Below are 19,843 nucleotides of genomic sequence, written 5' to 3' on the forward strand. Positions count from 1 at the left end.
AGTTGCAACTAATGTAGAAGTTAGAATGTGCAAACAAAATCAACATTATTGATAAGTACAAGACCCACAAATGAATTGTGAAAGCTATATTTGTGATTAAAGTTGGACAAAAATAAAATCAAAAGGTATCGAATTCAAGATGCTTGTGCTATATATACATGTGTAAATATATTAAATAGTTGAGAATAATGAATTAAATAGTAGGGATTTAGGAAAGATCAGTGTTGCACTTTCTTTCAATGCTGATTATAAAATAGTCATTCTAAAAAACAAGAAGGAAAAAAATTTAAAATATCAAACATTCAAAGATTTTACAGATATTTATGTTATGAGAATTGACAATGTCGTACGGAGAATGGAATTAGATGTCTGTTTGCGGGTCCAAGAAGATAGTTCCCACGAGGAAATTATCTACTCCTTTCAGAGCTTTCTCGATCGGTTTGAAAATTTATCATTTGGTTACCAAAATTTCACGAGACATATTTGTAAAGTGCTTTATCCGAATGGAACTTTTTTTAATCACAAACAACAGATGTTGGGTATGAAAAACAGGCTGAATTTAATTGCATAGGGGAAGGGGGGTATTGAAAGCTTTACGAGTTAAAGTTGTTTCAGTGACCCAACTGTGGAAGTTGGAGCTATTTATGGTATTAAAGATCCCTTCGCATTCAAGACCTTCACCTATGCGTAGTCTCACCACATTTAATGGCCCGTACTTCCTCACCTCTCAACTCCCAAACTTCTGCCTATATAAACCATCTATACGTTTCAGCATTTTATCAATGGTTTCCTTTAAAGCCTCACTCTCTCCGGAAATGGGGAAGACCACGTCGGCGTTTGAGAATTTATGGAAGAAGAGAAACTTGGAAGAGCCTTTAGATGGTGACGAAGAAACTCTCATTAAGCGATCGAAAACCGAAAGAACAAAACCAGGGTTTGATATGGAGCTTCACCTCGACACTCCATTGCCTATAGAGTGGCGAAGATGTCTTGATCTTCAGGTATATATATAGACACATACATGCATATATGGACAGCTATTTTGTACTTTATACAATGAACGAACAGGGTTATATGATACTTACAATCTTGTTATTGTTTCGGTTTTGTGGGTGTTCAGTCAGGGACGATACACTTTTACAATTCAAGGACTGATACGAGAACTTGTAAGGATCCAAGGACAAGCCCTGAGTGTCCAAGCACTGGTCACATGAGTTTAGACCTTGAGCTAAACTTACCATGCGTTTCTAATGCAACAAATCCGGAAGCGGTGAGCAAGCAAAACTGTGTCGGCTCAGTTGAGAAGAAGCTCAACGGTTGGGGAGGATTAATGCAGAAGCGTCCGTGGTTAACGGTGGAAGAGGCGAAGGAGGAAGAGGTGGAGATGGTAGCAACAGTGTGCAGGCAGTGCCATATGTTGGTGATGCTAATCAAATCATCACCTGCTTGCCCTAATTGCAAATTCAGGCACCCACCACCAGACCAAGGCCCTCCAAAACTATTCAACCAAAGGCATAGCCTCCTGTGCTAGCAAGCCGGGATGGACCATCAAGCTCATCATCTCCAACATATGTATACATATAAGCTTCTTAAACCATTGAAATCTACATTTAGAAATCTGCCATTTTTCAATGGTGACTTAATATAATGTACAAGATATTTCTAGCCTCTGAACTCTGAAGCTTCGCCTGTTTCAATGTAAACCTAAAATCGGATCCTCGAAACCTCAAATTTCAGTATTGTACGTGTTTTAAACAACCTCACTCCATAATTTAATTCAATCTTTTTCCTGTTACATCAAAAAGCAGTCTCTGGTCATGACAGATACGAGCAAAAGCCAGGGAGATTACCTTAATAAATTTAAAATTAAAATAACATTATAAATTTAAAGATTAACAACAATTACAAAATCTAAAAATGAAATAGAAAATTAATTTGGAGAATAGAAAAGTAAATATTTTTATTTAAAAGGTATTGGATTTTTTAATTGGGTTTAGATTTGAATATAAAACCAAGATAATCCAATGCCAGATAAAATGGAACTCTTTACCTTTCCTTTTTACAGGTTCATAAAAACCCTCATTACTACGATGTTAGGCATTGGCAATATTCTTTCTCAAAAGAGGGACATTGAGAAATTTTCTGGGTATTTCTTTATATACTTTCTCTTAATAATTTCTTACGGAAAAATTTTAAAAAAATTATGGATTCCAAATGTAATTTGAATGTTTTAATGTTGAAAGATATATGAAACAACATTCAACTATTGCTGAGCTTTGCATTAAATTATAAATTATCTTTCAGCTATATTAATTTTTATATAAATGAAAACGATGTAAGTAGATGATCTAAAACACTATTATCATTATAATTAAACTCTTGATTTGATTATAATGGATTAGTTAGATTTTTTATAGCTTAAATCTCTCTCTATATACAAAATTAATTTGAAACTTTAAATTTAAAAAGAATAATTCAATCATTACTATATAAAATTTCAATAATAAAAGCCGACTAGTACGGGACTATTTGAAAATTTAGTGCAAAATACATTTATCTTTTAAGAATATTCACTTACCCCCTTTCAAATCTATTTATTAATCAAATTTTAAATAAAAATATTATACCCTTTTTATTATTTATTTCTCTATTTTTAATTACAAAATAATACAGATTTAATTATATATTAAAGTGTTATAAAATTATATATACTAAATTATATTCCCATGCATGCATAAGTCGATTGTATATATTAAATTTATAATATTTTGTAACGAATGTCGGAAAAATTCAATTCTTAGATCCAATTTCTTAATACAAGCTAATTCAAAAACTTAAACTAAGAGTTTTGGGGCAATAACGAGAATAAAAAGGAGAATTAGCAAGTGATTCATTAAGAGATTTAGTAATTTATTTGGAAGATTAGTAATTAATGCATAAAGATTTAATTCTCCCTTAATTGTTATTTAACCTAGCCCTTGTGAGTAATTAAATCATGGATTAATTAAGTTAGTGAAAGACTTTGATCTAATCCATAAATTCCCACTAACCATTTCTAAACTAATTCATATCCTTGAGAGTATTATATTAGATTTAATAAGTTAAAATTAAAATCTCATGTCTAATGGTCAAGGTGCTCACCGTCCTAGGTGTGGCCTGGATTTGAGTCACGTTAGTCGTGTTTGTTGTTCGGGCTTTACCCTATTCTTGTAATTCACCAAAAAAAGTTAAATTAAAGTAAATTATGGCCATTATCTTCTCTTAAGTCTGTAAGTAAGAAAAAAAATGAAAACTTGAAGGTTTCTCTCCATTTTTGATCAAGTAGAAGAAGCGTCCAATTGTAAGTCTCTTTGGGAAAATTCATGTGTTGATTTTCATATTTTAAACTTGAAATTTATAAGTTAGGAATGAAGTTTTATAAGGATTAAGTTAAATGGCCAGGGTTGAAAGCTTAGGAAGTTTAGAGAGAGAATGGAAATAACGTGAATTACAGGTATGTTTTTTGTTAGCTCGAGACTTCTAAATTATAATGTAAGTGAAAGAGATAGATTCAAATGGGAGAATTTTGAGTTATGTGAAATTCTGACATTAGAGTTTCAGATGTCAAGTTTAGGCAATGCATTTCATGTTTAGTCTAAATGATTTTATTGTTTGAATGTGTGAATCTAATCTTGCCTTGATGTTTGTTTGATGAATCGTAGCTAAAGAAATGGCTAAATCTTCAAAAGGAAAAGGAAAGGAAAAGATGTCTGAGGCATGATGCTTACAGTTTATGCTAACCTAATTCGTTTCCTCTACATGATATTATTAAGTAGTTAGGCTTAAGGAATTATTAATGATGATTTGATGATATTTAATTCGTTACTTTGGTTTAATGATTTTGAAAATCGTTTATATGATATTGAGAAATGGTCTAATCTATGTTGTGATATCATGATGAGAATTATGAATGATATTGAGAAATAGTATAATCTTGATTTAATGATATTGAGAATTATGATTTTTAGAAATAGTATAATCTTGATTTTTAGAATTATGTTGTGATTTAATGATTTTAGAAATAGTATGAGAAAAATATAATGTCGGTAATGACAATATATCGCAAAGAAAAAAAATAGAAAAATAAAGTACACACAGATTTTATGTGGAAACCCTTTCGGGAAAAAACCACGGGCAGAGGAGAAGAAAATTCACTATGTCGAATTCGAATTAATTACAAGAGGAGTAGACTATGACTATTTATAGGCTTGTAAACCTTATTCTAATAGGAGTGAAACTCCTTATTCTAATAATATCAAATAGATGGAGTTTAATAAGGTTTAAAAAACCTTATTCTAAAATAAAATAAAAAGAAGTATAATTCTATAGGGATTTTACTTTTATTTTATTTTACCACAGTATTTAATTTAAATAAGGATTTGGGTCACTTAATTCTAACAATCTCCACCTTGACAAAAATTCTTAATGAACAAGTTCTTCATCACGAACTCTAAACGAACAAGTTTCTCCACCTCTTCCATAAAAACCTTAAGGGTTTATTTTCAACATTGAACACCAACCAAGTCTAAGCAGTGCTCAAACTTGGTTATAGGACGTGACTTAGTCATCATATCTGCAGAATTTTCATGAGTACTAATTTTGCTCACAACAATATCACCAAGAGCAATAATATCACGAACAAAATGATACCGAACATCAATGTGTTTTGTTCTCTCATGAAACATTTGATCTTTTGTAAGGAAGATGGCACTCTGACTGTCACAAAATACTGTATTGATTTGAAGGTCTTCATTGAGTTCACTAAAGAGTCCCTTCAACAAAATCAGCATCAACATACGCAATGACTCCATCTCTAGTTCTTCCAAACTGTAAGCAAACATCGGTAGTACCTCGTAAGTATCTTAAAACCCACTGAACTGCTTTCCAATGTTCTTTACCGGGATTCGCCATGTATCTGCTAACTGCACTAACTGCATATGATAAATCTGGACTTGAACAAACCATGGCATACATGAGAGATCCTACTGCACTAGAGTATGGAACATGTGACATGTACTCAATCTCATCATCTGATTGTGGAGACAAAGCCGATGAAAGTCTAAAATGGGCTGCTAAAGGAGTACTAACAGGCTTAGCATTCTGCATATTGAATCTGCAAAGAACTTTCTCAATGTACCCCTTTTGACTTAGGTACAATTTACTTGTTTTTCTATCTCTGATAATCTCCATACCAAGTATCTTCTTTACTCGTCCCAAGTCTTTCATCTCAAATTCTTCATTTAGTTGGGCTTCGACCTTTCTTATCTCTCATTTATCTTTCGCTGCTATCAACATGTCATCAACATAAAGGAGTAGATACACAAAAGAACCATCACTGTTTTTCTTAAAGTAAACACAATTGTCAAAGCTACTTCTATTAAAATCATAAGAAGTCATAAAGGAATCAAACCTCTTATACCACTGTCTTGGTGACTGTTTCAAACCGTAAAGGGACTTTTTCAGTAAGCAAACATAATCCTCTTTTTCCGAGACTGTAAAATCTTCTGGTTGTTGCATGTAAATATCCTCCTCAAGTTCTCCATGCAAAAATGCAGTTTTTACATCTAACTGCTCAAGCTCCAAATCATGCATGGCCACAATACCAAGTAAAGCTCGAATTGAACTATGCTTCACAACTGGAGAGAACACATCTGTGAAGTCCACTCCTGGAATTTGACTGTAACCCTTTGCAACAAGCCTTGCTTTATATCTGGGTTCTTCAACTCTTGGAGTCCTTTCTTTATTCTTAAACACTCATTTACAACGAACAACCTTTTTACCTTTAGGAAGTTTCACAAGATCCCATGTTTTATTTTTGTGTAGTGATTTCATCTCCTCTTGCATAGACTAACCGCATCAGAATAATTAGATGGCTCTTGGTTTGAATCTATATCTTCAACCACATTTAAAGCATAAGCAACTAGATCAGCCTCTGCATACTTCTTTGGAGGTTTAATTTCTTTTCTAGTTCTATTTTTGGCAATAGAGTATTGTGGCGAAGAAGCAACTCTATTTTGAATTTTTGTACTGGCTTTAGTAGTCGATTCTGTTGTAGATTCTAGATTAATCTGATGCTCCACCTGCTTTTGATTTTCTTTATTGGAAGATTTTTTAAGAGATAAGTTAGGTAGCATAGTAGTTTCATCAAAAACAACATCTCTGCTAATCACAACTGTTCTATTTTTAGGACACCATAACTTATACCCTTTTACACCAGCTTTATAACCAAGAAAAACACATTTAATAGATCTTGGTTCCAATTTTCCATTATCAACATGAGCATACGCAGGACAACCAAAAATCTTTAAATCAGAATAGTCAGTAGGATTACCAGACCATACCTCTTGTGGAATCTTTTTCTCAATGGCAACAGATGGAGATCAGTTGATCAAAAAACATGCAATAGAGGCTGCTTCGGCCCAAAATGACTTTGGTAAGTTGGCATTTGACAATATACATTGAATCTTCTCCACGATCGTTCTGTTCATTCGTTCTACAACACCATTTTGCTGTGGAGTATGACGAACTGTCAAGTGTCTCACGATCCCTTCTGACTTGCACAATTTATTAAACTCATCAGAACAGAACTCTAAGCCATTGTCTGTGCGGAGGTATTTTATTTCCTTTCCCGTCTATTTTTGAATCATGGTTTTCCAAGATTTAAATGTGAAAAACACATCGCTTTTCTGCTTCAGGAAGAATGCCCACACTTTTCTGGAAAAATCATCAATAAAAGTTAGCATATAATTAGCTCCACTTCTCGAAGGCACTCTGGATGGCCCCCAGAGATCAGAATGAATATACTCCAATGTTCCCTTCGTGTTATGGATTCCTTTGGAAAATTGAACTCTTTTTTGCTTCCCAAAAATGCAGTGCTCACAGAACTTTAGTTTGCAAATTCCTTTCCCATCAAGAAATCCTCTTTTGCTCAATTCTGCCATGCCATTCTCACTCATATGCCCTAGGCGCATTGCCAAAGTTTAGTAATATCATCATCTAACAAGGAAGAGGATGAGACAGCTGCATCACCAGTAACAGTAGAACCCTGCAAAACATATAACTTGGCAGTCTTTCTCTGCCCTTTCATCAGAATGAGGGAACCTTTGGAAATCTTCAAAACCTCACTTTCAGTTGTGTATTTGTACCCTTTTGAATTAAGAGTACTCAACGAAATTAAATTTCTCTTTAATTCTGGAACATGTCGTACGTCACTGAGTGTTCTGACAACTCCATCAAACATCTTAACTCTAATTGTTCCAACACCTACAATTCTACATGAAACATTATTTCCCATCAACACAATACCTTCAGACAATGTTTCGTAAGTTGTAAACCAATCTCGATTGGGACTCATGTGGAAGGTGCAACCCAAATCAAGGATTCACTCCTTGCTCACTTTAGAATTGTTGACAGAAGCGACTAGAAGTTCACCATCGCTGTAATCTTCTACAACATCAGCTTTACTAGAATTTTCTAGTTGTTTTGCATTTTAATTCGCAGCCTCCCTTTTGATCTTATTCTGTAGCATATAGCACTCAGATTTAATGCGCCCTTTCTTCTTGCAAAAGTTACAAGTTTTACCTCTGTTTGAAGACTTCGATCTACCTTTAGATTTACTGCGAGGATTCTGTTCCAGTGTCCTTCCACGATCATCATCAGCATTCTGATCTTGTCTCCCACAAATAATAAGACCCTCTCTCTGAGAGTCGATTTTAACCACAAGATGCTTCATCTTATCATACGAGGTTAAAAAATCATAAACCTCATCAACTGTGAGAGACTCGCGGCTATATAAAATCATATCTCTAAAGGTTGAATAAGACGGGGGAACGAACAAAGTAGAACCAGCCCTAGATCTTCCTTATCATACTGAACCTCCATGGCCTCCAATTTTGAGTGAATCTATTTAAACACTGTTAAGTGTTCGTGCACAGATGCACCTTCCTCCAAATGATAAGCATAAAGACACTTATTCATATGCAGCTTGCTAGTTAGAGTTTTCGACATACATATTTGTTCCAACCTCTTCCATAATCCAGCGGCGGTCTTCTTCTTCATCACATCCTGCAAAATTTTGTTAGACAAATGCAGACGTAACTGTGTTAATTCCTTTCGATCCTTGCGCTTCTTCTCTTCCTCCGTCAATGTTGAAGGCATCTTATCTACCCCTAGCAGGGCTTCCTCTAAGTCCATCTGTTCAAGAACTGTCTGTTTCTTTATCTGGCATAACGCAAATCTGGTGCTGTGATCCAATAGCGGAATTTCATACTTCAAAGACGTCATTACCGTGATTTGAGATGAACAACCCAGAAGCTCGGATACCAATTTGAGAAAATATAATGTCGGTAATGATAACATATTGCAAAGAAAATGAAATAGAAAAATAAAGTACACACAGATTTTATGTGGAAACCCTTGAAGGAAAAAACCACGAGCAGAGGAGAAGAAAATTTACTATGTCGAATTCGAATTAATTACAAGAGGAGTAGACTATGCCTATTTATAGGCTTGTAAACCTTATTCTAATAGGAGTGAAACTCCTTATTCTAATAATATCAAATAGATGGAGTTTAATAAGATTTAAAAAACCTTATTCTAAAATAAAATAAAAAGAAGTATAATTCTATAGGGATTTTACTTTTATTTTATTTTACCACGGTATTTAATTTAAATAAGGATTTGGGTCACTTAATTCTAACATAGTATAATCTTGATATTGAGAAATATGATTCATTGTGTTCAAAGAAGCTTTGGTGCTTGTGCGCACTTGTGTGCATTACTTGACTCTTGTGAGCACATTACCTAACATTTGTGTGCATTTTATACTGGTACTTATGAGCATATTGTAGAGTGTTAAGGGAAATTAATGAATTTATACTCGTTTGACGCTTGTGTGCATCACTGTGAAGTGTTAGAGGATTAATCCATGTATCCATTCTCGAGTCCGCATTCGGCTAATAGGCGCTAAAATATGATAATGAGATTTGGTTTAAATTACAAATGAAAATGTGATATATGAAAAATCAATGATAATGTTGACTTAAATACCTTAAAGGTGATTTGAAATATCCATCTCTTGTTATGTATTCATTGTTGAATATTATGGAATTCGATCTAATAATATGTTATAATGTTATATTAGTATGCTTTATTGCTTCATGCTTTTAAGTTTTGAAATCAAATTATGTAAGCACCATTAAGCTTTCAATTCTTAGCGTGCAAATGTCTTTGTTTTTGTACCAGGTGTTGAGTTGACTTTTTATTAGCTCAGAAGATTCAGTAGCATCAAAAGCATCATACTTTAGCTCAATCTAGTAATCATTGTGACACCCCACACCTGACCTGATTGCAGGATTCGAATGTGTGACATCACATTACGCTGCCCAAGCAACTCAAGCTATTATAACATAAATACATCCAATACAATCATCTAAAGAATTCGTGTACATGCATTTGAACATTCATTGATTTCATTTTATCAATTTACGGGGTTATACGAGGTTAATTTTAGAGTTAGAATTTGAATCCAAACTAAATTTTTAAAATTTCTATATTATTTCTCGAGATATTCGAATGCATTTCTTGATACAAGATCATGTTTGTCTCGAGACAAACCTCCCATTTCCCTATTTTTGCTTTGATGTTTGGAAGTCTTAAGACAAGAAATGTCTCGAGACAATGGGTTCCTTTCTCAAGACCTGGAACAGGGGAAATCTTATTTATCTTTGATTTTTCTTTGTTTCTAGATAAAGACCACTCTATCTCAAGACATTTATCCAATTTTCTCGAGACCTAGACTATTTTTAACCACTCCAAATAGTACCTCATTCTTGAGGTCTCCAGACATGTTCTTCCTATCTTGAGACTATTGATCTGCCACAATTTGTTGTGGCAAATTATAGTCTTTTCAACATTTAATGAGCTTGTCTTCAAACCATTTTATCAGTATTTTGATTATTTTTCCAATTTAGTAGGTTAGATGCAATTTTAGTAAAATAAGTGTTTTTATGCATATTTTGGTATTGTAATGACCCATTGGGCCAATACAGGCCTAGGATAAGACTAATGAGCCAATTAAGTGTGTAGGACACCATTTTCAAGCTAAGGAACACCAAAGATGATACATGTGTCACAACACCACAGTTTGAAACTCTAAAAGTTCCATTCGAAGTAAGGTGACTCGATACTGTTGTAACAAGGATTATTATTCTGCCAAGGGTGTTTCCATCTGCATAATGTAATTTTATCAGTTTTAAGGCCTATGTTTGACCTAATTAGGGCAGCTACAATTACCTATATATAGTAAGGTCTAGGTTGAGTTTAAAAAGTTGTTTTTAGATTATTAGTTAGTAGATTTAGTTTTATTAGAATTTAGTTTAGATTCAAAACATATTTTTATTATTGTTTCTAACTTGGATTCGATTTGGATCCAAGCCACCGTTTAGTTAGTTATTGATATTTTTCTTTTGGTTTTCTATTCCAATGGACAATATCTCAACGACTGTTGAAGGATTTTTGGCTTCTGAGCATATCCAATATCACAAACGGATCAAATCCTCTATTCCTTTCTTTTTAATTTAATTTTTGTTTGCATGTTTAAATTACTTGTTAGGGAATTGCATCTAGATTCATAAGTGGCTAAATTCCTTAGCGAGATTAACAATCAGATGTGGGAGTAATTAACTGAAGAATTAGGGTTTGTCGTAAAATTAGTTGGCTTAAATTATGCGTGCTTAACCCTAGAACTGACAACCCTAGGAAGTAATCTAGGTAAATGAGGTTGATAGAATACTTTACCGAGCACCTCATAATTTATCCCTATTTAAACTGCGAGGTCGAGAGATAAGTGATTTTTTTTATTAATTAATTGTTAGAGGCCGATAGGTAATAATTGGTTAGTTATTAGCTAATTTATTGAAACCTGAGTTCTGAAGTTAATTATGAACACTGTGAGAGTTAATCTTTTGCTTATCATCTGATATTTAATTCGATTGTTAATTTCTTTTTAGTAATTTATGTTATTATTGATATTCAATTTTCTTGTTATTTTTCGTACGATTATTTTCGATTATTACTATTTAGCCTTATCCGTGTAAAAAATAATTTTAAGTTTAGTCAATCCTCCTTTGGGTACGATCCTCAAAATACTTCCCAAAGTGTTTCCTTGTAAATTTACTATATTACAATTTGATACGTATACTTGCAAACATTATTGTTCTATATCTATTTGTTGTAGTATTTCAAGTCCAGACAAGTCGCATATTTGGCTGGATCAAATTGTTAGCGCCGTTGCCGAGGAGGGTTCGACATTGAACTAAAATTTTAATTTCTATATTTGATAGTATAAATAGGAACTTTTCTAGTTATATATACAATTTTTATTCTTTCTATTTTTAATTTGATTTTGATTATTAATTTGATAATTGTTTCTCTAATTTCAGTATATGACTCGGAGTGGAACCATTCCAATCGAGCTAAATCCAAAGCTAGAGAGAATTTTGATAGTCAGTTTTGAGATGTTTGACATTGAGAAATTGAAATAAATTATATTATAGATCGAGATTTGAACCAATCCACAGATAAACGTGAAAAAGGAAAAATTATAGAATGGTCCTCGGAGTCGTGTTTGTGGTTGTTTTGGTTAAGCAAGTTCGTACAAACTTACTTTTTTAATTTTTGATATGATTGTGTTATTTTATTTGACTGCTAGTTAGAAATTATATATTTAAACTTTTGGCACCAAATGGATTAAATCATAAAATAATGAAATATATGATAAAATAAATAAAAGTGGTATTGGATGATTATGAAATTGTTATATGATTCGATGATAGGTGTACGATGTTTATTTCAATTAATTCTTGTTTATGTTGGGTTGTATGTATATGATTTGTGATTTAGTTGTTGTAAAATAATGACTTCGGTATTGAAAGGATTAAATTGTGAAATAAGATATAGTTGATAAATGTGAATGAATATAAGGATGTATATAGTTGAATTACATGTATACAAAAATGTTCAAAGAATTGGAATGAAATGAATATGATTATGGAGGCCCATGTGAACTAAATGAATAGCTAGGATACAAATGACATGTCATTACGGTTATTATAGTTTCGAATGCTGATCTTGAATGTTTTACCAATGGCTAAGGTCCTACATTTGTTACAGATTCTTCATAGCTCATGTGAGTAGTATCATGTAAAGCTACCATCCCGACTCACAACTCGTGTGAATAGGCCTATTTTCACACCTCATGTGAGTAATTATAGTTATAGCTTGTGTAACCATTTATTTTCACAGCTTGTATGAGCAATCTTATCCCGTGTGTCTGAAGTATATTTACTATAGATTTTTGGGCGAAAATAGTAAGTAAATGAATTCTAAAAGAATAGAAAGACTAAATGTGAAAACCGATTGTTACATGTATGAATTGAGTATGAATAAAAGATTGAATGTCTTAAATTGAAATGTTGCAAAACGAGCATGATTGAATATGATGTGAAAGAGAACTTTAGTATGTGTATTTATAAATTGAGCATGAATTGGATATCATATAATTTGCTATATTAAATCGTTGTATAAGTATATGTGATTTGCATTAGCAGTTCTTGATGTATAAATAAACTAACGTATTGGTTGTTTTTGTGAGAATGTATACAGAAGTACAAGGAAGACAAGGATGTCATATTAATTACCAAATTGGTTTAATAGTTTAATTTAGTTTAAGGTCAAGGTATATTGTGTAAATTTCATACGAGCTTACTAAGCGTTCATAATGCTTACTTTGTTTGCTTTTCTATCTCTGTATAGGTTATTTTGCGGAACGCATCAGTCGAATCAATTCGGTAGTCTTTAATTTGTCCTAAACTCAGTTATATGGCATGTATATAGGATTAGATTTATACTTAAGTGGTCTTGAATGAATATAAGTTTGGTCTAATGATAATATTGACTTTGGGATAATTTGGTAAGTTGTGCAAATGTGTGAGTGGAAATTTGAATTGTGGTAAGTCATATTTGTGACAAGTAAATGACTAGGTCCTAATGTTCCACAAGTTGATATAACTGGTTTGGGTTGATAGGTTTGTTTTTATTTGAATCTAATTTGGTAGTATAAGTTTTAATATATGGAAATGATATAAAAAATGGTGTTGAATAGTAAGTCTAAGTATATAGGTTTGGTTGTGATAAAGTGTTTTTGATTTTTAAGTGATGATGTTGCAAGGTTATTATAATGGTTGATATGTGTGCTGAATTTAAAGGTTTCATGGTATGCTTAGATGCATGTATGGTGTATATATATGTCTAGTTGATGAATTATTGGTTTTGAATCAATAATGAGTTTGATTATAGCTTATGTTTGAATGAAATCTTAAGGCATGCATGTTAAATGACATTTTCTGGGTTTGAGACCTATTTGGTCAAAATTGTTTAGAGTTAAGATAATTTTTGGCATGTCTAAAAGTGAGACTTGGTAAGTTTATCATTACAAAATGCACCATTGAAATATATAGGCTAATATGCATGATTGAACCACATGAATGGAACATTCTTGGTATCAAATTTAGTTAGATATTTGGTAATGTTTATAACTTGTTGGGATGGTGCTAATGTGGCATATTGGTTAGGCACTATTAGGATATTTTGTGACATATTTTGACTTGGTTTTAAAGTGTTTAGAACAAGGTTTCAAGTTGTCAATATGCATTTTGAACTTACCAAAATGTTTGGCTTGATTCAATTACTAAAATGGATATTGTGGTTTCACACGGTTAGCCACACAGCCATGTGTCACAAATAGGATTGTGACACGGTCGTGTGCCACTAGGATATAGGTTGCATTTAGGTCACACGACTTCAATGAGTTACACGGCCTGGACACACGACCATGTGACCCTTGTTTTCCATAATTGCCTTTATCTTTTGAAAATGTTACGATTTGATCATTATGTGTTTTCGGGTCAATTTTAAAGTTTTTGTAAGCTCGATTAAGACTCAAATTTAATTGTACATCATAATATTTGAATGTTTATGACATGAATGATTATTCGAAGGTTTTATTTATGATATAATTGATTTTTAAATTCGAAAATGTTGCAAATTAGTCCTAGTTAAATTTTAAGATGATACTAGTGAATACGTAAGCTCGTATAAGGCCTGAGAAAGATTTATATTGGGTAATTATGCTTTAAATTGATTATGATTGTAAGATTCATGTATAATTTGAATGTTAATTGTGTATTTATGAAGAAATTCCATGTTTATTTGAAGTAATTGATGTGAATTGAATGTGTTCTGTTTCGACTTTAAACGTAGCACTCTGTAGCTTGGGTTCGACAACCGAACTGGGTAAGGGTGTTACAATCTCCATGGCTCCTACTTTAGCCACATCTTCTCCACCTTCCTGGCTTAACCTATGAATTAGGTCATCAATCGCTAGAACGACTGGAAGAGATGAGGAATCCCCTTTCAATATGGTACTCGATTCCTACACGGTGTTTTCACCCATTTTACTGGTCCCAATAGTCGGCCGCTGCCTAAAGACTTCCCCCATTATCCCTTTCGATGTGGTACTAGTGAATTGTTCCAGTTTCTCCTTCCTAGATGAATCCCCTTTGGTTGTTGATAACTTCACAGCCACATTCATTTCCTTATTCAAACCTTACCCAATTGATTGGAAATGGATTAGGTCGAATCCTTTGTCTAAAATCCTTGGTCTCATCCTTGACCCATCGTCAAATGGGTTGTTACTCGATCCAGATGATGAGGCTTATTTGTTAGTGGGCTTTAGGGTGCTGGTATTTACCCTCGGTCCATTTGCAATAGCCACTCCTTTACCTTTATTCATAGAAACCCCTTTCTCAATAACTTTATATCTGATTTGAGGAACAACCGACAATTTCTCCCAAGCCAAATATCCCTTACCCACAAACTTCACCCTCAGAGTCCTGAATTACCTCATTATCATTCAAGGTAGTCAATCCATCACCTTCTATTCCCCTGTAATTTCCACTGGGCACCCCAAACCTGGACCCTTCAGCCACCCAACCGTCGTTGTTGTCCTTGGTTTTAACCATCGACCTAGAATTCTTTCATTGTTTGCATTCAACCAACATCCACGGCCCATATTGTTCCCCATCCACTTTTTCTTGCACCAATGCCTCCCTACCCAGATTCCCATTCACTGCTTCTCTTTGTCTAGATCTATACGGACATGTATCGCGAGTGTGCCTGAACCTCCACAATCGAAGCACACCAAAGGCATCGACTCATATTCCATATGTATTTTTCCGTCAATTTTAACTTTCAAAACCAATGACTTCCCCAAATCTATATATACCGCAAGCCTCGCAAATTGTCCCCTAGAGTTGTTGTACGTGTTATGGTCAATCTTCACAATCGGGTCAATTACGTTTTCGATGAATTTGAGCAAGCTCTTTGTGTACAAACCCTTCAATAGACCCGACAATCTGATTTAAACCATCAGATTATTTAGGTAAACTTGATCCGTCGAGATGGGGTTCTTATTTTATTTATATTTTTTAAAATAATTTTGACTCGAAATAAAAGGTAAAGTTTTTATTAAGTCTTTTTTCCCTGTCTGTTTTACTTTTTTAGTGTGGCCTACAGTGTCATGTGTTACTCTTTTAGTGAACCACATGTTCTCTTGTATCATAAATTCACACCATTAGATTAAAGTACCAAAAGGCTAGATGAAACAAAAGTACAAATATCAAAAAAATTAAAATTACACGTACCACAAATTCGGTTAAAGTACAAAGAATTTCTTTGTCATCATCCTTTATTATTACGCTGTTTATGTTTTGTTCTTTTCTTTGTAAATTTATAGGTTGAGATAATGACAAAAAACCCATGTAGTTTAACAAAATTTTATATGTGATAATTATAGTTTTAATTTGTCCAATGTGACAACTATACTTTTATTCCATCTATCAATTCAGTACCTCACTTAAATGGTGTTAATGCCTGACCTAAATTGACAAGTGTACCACTAAAGGAGTGTCATGCGGCAATACAAGCCAGAGAAAAAAGCTGAACAGAAAAGAAATAGGGACTTGAATTAAATTTTCCCTTTTATTTTTAAGCTCAAATTTATTAAAGAAGCATAAATAAAATAAATATGTTGTAATAAAATAACGTGTTTCCATCTAATTTAAATCCTTTTATTTTTTTTAATTTTCATAATTAAAATACGTAAAGAAATTAATTAATTTAATTAATTAATTTTACATTTTAACTTTTAATTAAAATAATCTTCTTTCCCAAATAAAATACATTAAGAGATGTCCCCTTCAGTCATTGGCACTACCATCGCTGCTGCTTTTTACGGTGATTGAAGGCCACTGTAAGGTTGCTTTCCTTCACCCTAGATCTTCCAAAACCAATCTAAAGAAAAAAATTGAAAACTTGAAAACTTTTCAACTTCTTTTGACCCAATCTTCACGCTACTTTGGCCATCACTGGTCAACCATCAACCGAACAAATCAACATCGATCCAGCATGTTTAACCTTGATAGGAAACAAACCTAAAATCTGAAAGATTAAAGAAAAATAAGGAAAAAAGAAGAAGAGAGCAAGCAGATAGACAATACTATAGAAGTTACTATATATTCTTGATATTTGTTCCATCCCCTTACATGTGTAAATATATGGAAAATAATAACAGCAAAATAACAAAAATAACAACAAACTGTACGATAAGATTGCCATGCACAAAACTTGACGTTTTATTAATTGGATGCGTACCGTTTCGACTAATCTCCTTCAGCTACATTGTCTCAGCCCAACTGGTTCATGATTTGGTCTATAACAATTACCTCCCCCACGAGAGGATCCTTGTCCTCAAGGATCAAAATAAGGATAAACCAACTTCAATTTCTCCCAAGTTTCCTAAGTAGCATCCTTGGGGAAGGAGTTTGCCCACTCAACCAAAACCTCTATTGTGGTTGCATTCCCACACTTCACCATCCGTTGTCAATGATGTGGATAGGTACTTTGGCCCAAGATCCTTGGTCGTCCACCACTGGAAGAAAGAGTTCAACCTGAGCAGTACCCATATGTTTCTTAAGCTGAGAAATATGAAATGTAGGGTGGATCCTTGAGCCTTATGGTAGTTGGAGTCTGTATGCCACCTTCCCAATCCTATTGACCATCCTGCGAGGTTTGAAAAACTTGAGAGCCAATTTTTGATTCAACACTTTTCGAACAAAATATTGTCTATACGGCTGAAGTTGTAAATAAACCCAGTCTACCATGTCAAAAATGTTATCTGTGCGATGCTTATTAGCATGATGTTGCATTCTATCCTAAGCCCTCTAGAGATAAAATTTCAGGAGTTTCTTGGCAGCCTCCCAAAATTGCAAACTCCTATCCATAGTAGCCACAAGAGACATATTCGCCAAGTATGGTGTGTGGAGAGGAGGAGATTGGCCATATAAGGCCTCATATGGAGTACACTTAATAGCCGAGTGAAAAATGGAGTTATACCACCACTCAGCCAAGGGCAACCAGTTGACCCAATCCTGTGGTCTCTAACCCGACATACAACGTAAGTAACCTTCCAAACACCTATTGAGCACCTCTGTTTGTCCATTAGTCTCCGGATGGTAAGCCGTGAAAAGGTGGAGCTTTGTACCTACTTTTTTGAACAAATCCTACTAAAATTGGCTGAAAAAAATCTTTTCCCTATCAAAGATAATGGAATCAGGTATGCCATGTAATTTGTACATGTTATCTAAGAACACTTGAGCTAAGGTGATGGTAGAGTAAGGATGGGATAAAGCCATGAAATGCACATGCTTGGTAAGACAGTCTACTACAACTAGAATAACATTTTTTTCCTTTAGAACAAGGAAACCCTTCAATGAAATCCATAGCAATGGAAGACCAAGCTCTTTCGAGAATTGGTAAGGGCTGTAACAGACCTAGAGAAGGTATTATTTCTACCTAGTTTCTTTGATAGATGGAGCATTCCCGTATCCTTTGTTTTATGCCCTTGGTGAGCCCCTTCCATTACAGCTAACTATTGATTCTCTTGATGGTAGTATGAACCCCCAAATTGTAATAGCCCGAATTTTGGGCTAATTAAAATAGTGGTTTCAAGACCACAAATTCAACGACAAAAAAAATTATTTTCATTATATTTTTATGGTCTATGATTTCACAGAATGATTTCGTGAAAATTTCGTTCGAAAATTTTGACGTTTGGGCACTCAATTTAGTCAAAAGGACTAAATTGTAAAAAGTGCAAAATTTGAGTTCTACATGTTAGAAGTGTCCAATTGTTATGAAATTTTAAATTGGAGGTCCTTAAATGGTAATTAGACCATTGGTTAACTTTTTTGACAAAAATGGACAAGAGATAAGTGAAATAGGAAATTTTTAAGTTGGGGGCATTTTGGTCATTTAGTAATTAAAAGAATTAAAAATGTCAAAATAGCCAAAAATTTATCCATCTTCTCCATGGTGAACGAAATCAGCAAGGGGGAAGCCATCTTTAGGGTTTTCAAGCTTCCAAGCTCCATAGTAAGTGATTCCAAGCCCCGTTTTTAATATTCTTTACGTTTTTAGAGTCTTGGTAACTTGATTTAGCTTATTCTAGCAATAATTTAATCTATGGTTCATATTTGGAAAAATAACCATAGGTGAAATATGTTTATTTTGATTTTTTATGGTAGAATATGAAGCTTGAAATTATGTTAAATAACTTTTGCTAGCCGATTTTAAGTGAAAACGAGTAAATTGACATAATCGGTAAAAATACCTAATGTTCATAACTAAGTGTTAGAGTGAGAATTTGATGTTTCCATAGAAGGGAAAAATGTCCAGCATATCATAAAACATAAAAATAAAGAATAAAGTTTAATTTCTAAGCCTAGGGTCAAAATCATAATTTTGTAAAACTTTAGGGGCAAAAATGTAATTTTTCCAAAATGTGATTTTTGGACTGGATTGAATAATTTGAGTGTTAAATAAGTTAAATGTGTTATTATAAGTCAAGAAAGACAAGGAATTGACTTTGATTAGTGAAAAAGGAAAAAATGAGAAAAAGTGAGAAATTTCCCGATTGAACATTCGGAATAAAAAGGGATACAAATGAAGTGACAGAAATAATCACATGTGTGGCATGGACTATGTGTAGGCCACTATGTGAAATTGAAAGTGATGGTCACATGTGTAGTACTACGTGCAGGCGACTACGTGTACCAGAATGATAGGTCGCATGTGTAGTACTATGTGCAGGCTACTATGCGTACTGGATAGCTTCGATCACGTCTGTAGTACTATGTGTAGGCTGCTACGTGTATCGGATAGTGATGGCCACATGTGTAGTACTATGTGCAGACTACTATGTGAACCGGTATCATTAATTATAAGGTGGTTGCTATGTACTGATCCCACCGGATATCATTGATTACAAAGGGTGGTTGCTATGTGATGAATCCACCGTGTATCTGTTATTATTCCGAACTATTCATCGGGAAATTGACTAAGTGAAAATACATGAGATCATGTAACGATTAAGTGTGATTGAATGATGAATATATGTGTGGAATTAAATTGAATAATGATTGAAAGTGAAAAAGTGAAATTATGAAAAAGTAAAATTAGCAACAAAACAGTTTTGGACAGTAACAATAGTGTGATTTTGACAAATCACCAAAAATAATTAAAATTCAATTAGAGAGTGAATAAGATATGAAATGAAATCTTAATGAGTCTATTTTTACATAAAAGAAACAGAGCAAGCAAAAGAGTTATATATTTTGAGATATTTGAA

General features: G+C 33.5%; 1 protein-coding gene across 1 annotated transcript; it reads left to right on the forward strand.

The window, feature by feature from the left end:
* Positions 1 to 718: 718 nt before the first annotated feature.
* On the forward strand, positions 719 to 1,739 carry LOC107910234 (uncharacterized). Its single transcript, XM_016838017.2, has 2 exons — positions 719 to 1,001; positions 1,121 to 1,739. The coding sequence occupies exons 1-2, from the start codon at positions 783 to 785 to the stop codon at positions 1,529 to 1,531; spliced, it is 630 nt and encodes a 209-aa protein (XP_016693506.1). The 5' UTR covers positions 719 to 782; the 3' UTR covers positions 1,532 to 1,739.
* Positions 1,740 to 19,843: the final 18,104 nt, after the last annotated feature.

The sequence above is a fragment of the Gossypium hirsutum genome, chromosome D02, assembly GCF_007990345.1.
Source record: "Gossypium hirsutum isolate 1008001.06 chromosome D02, Gossypium_hirsutum_v2.1, whole genome shotgun sequence".
NCBI classification, from domain to species: Eukaryota; Viridiplantae; Streptophyta; class Magnoliopsida; order Malvales; family Malvaceae; genus Gossypium; species Gossypium hirsutum.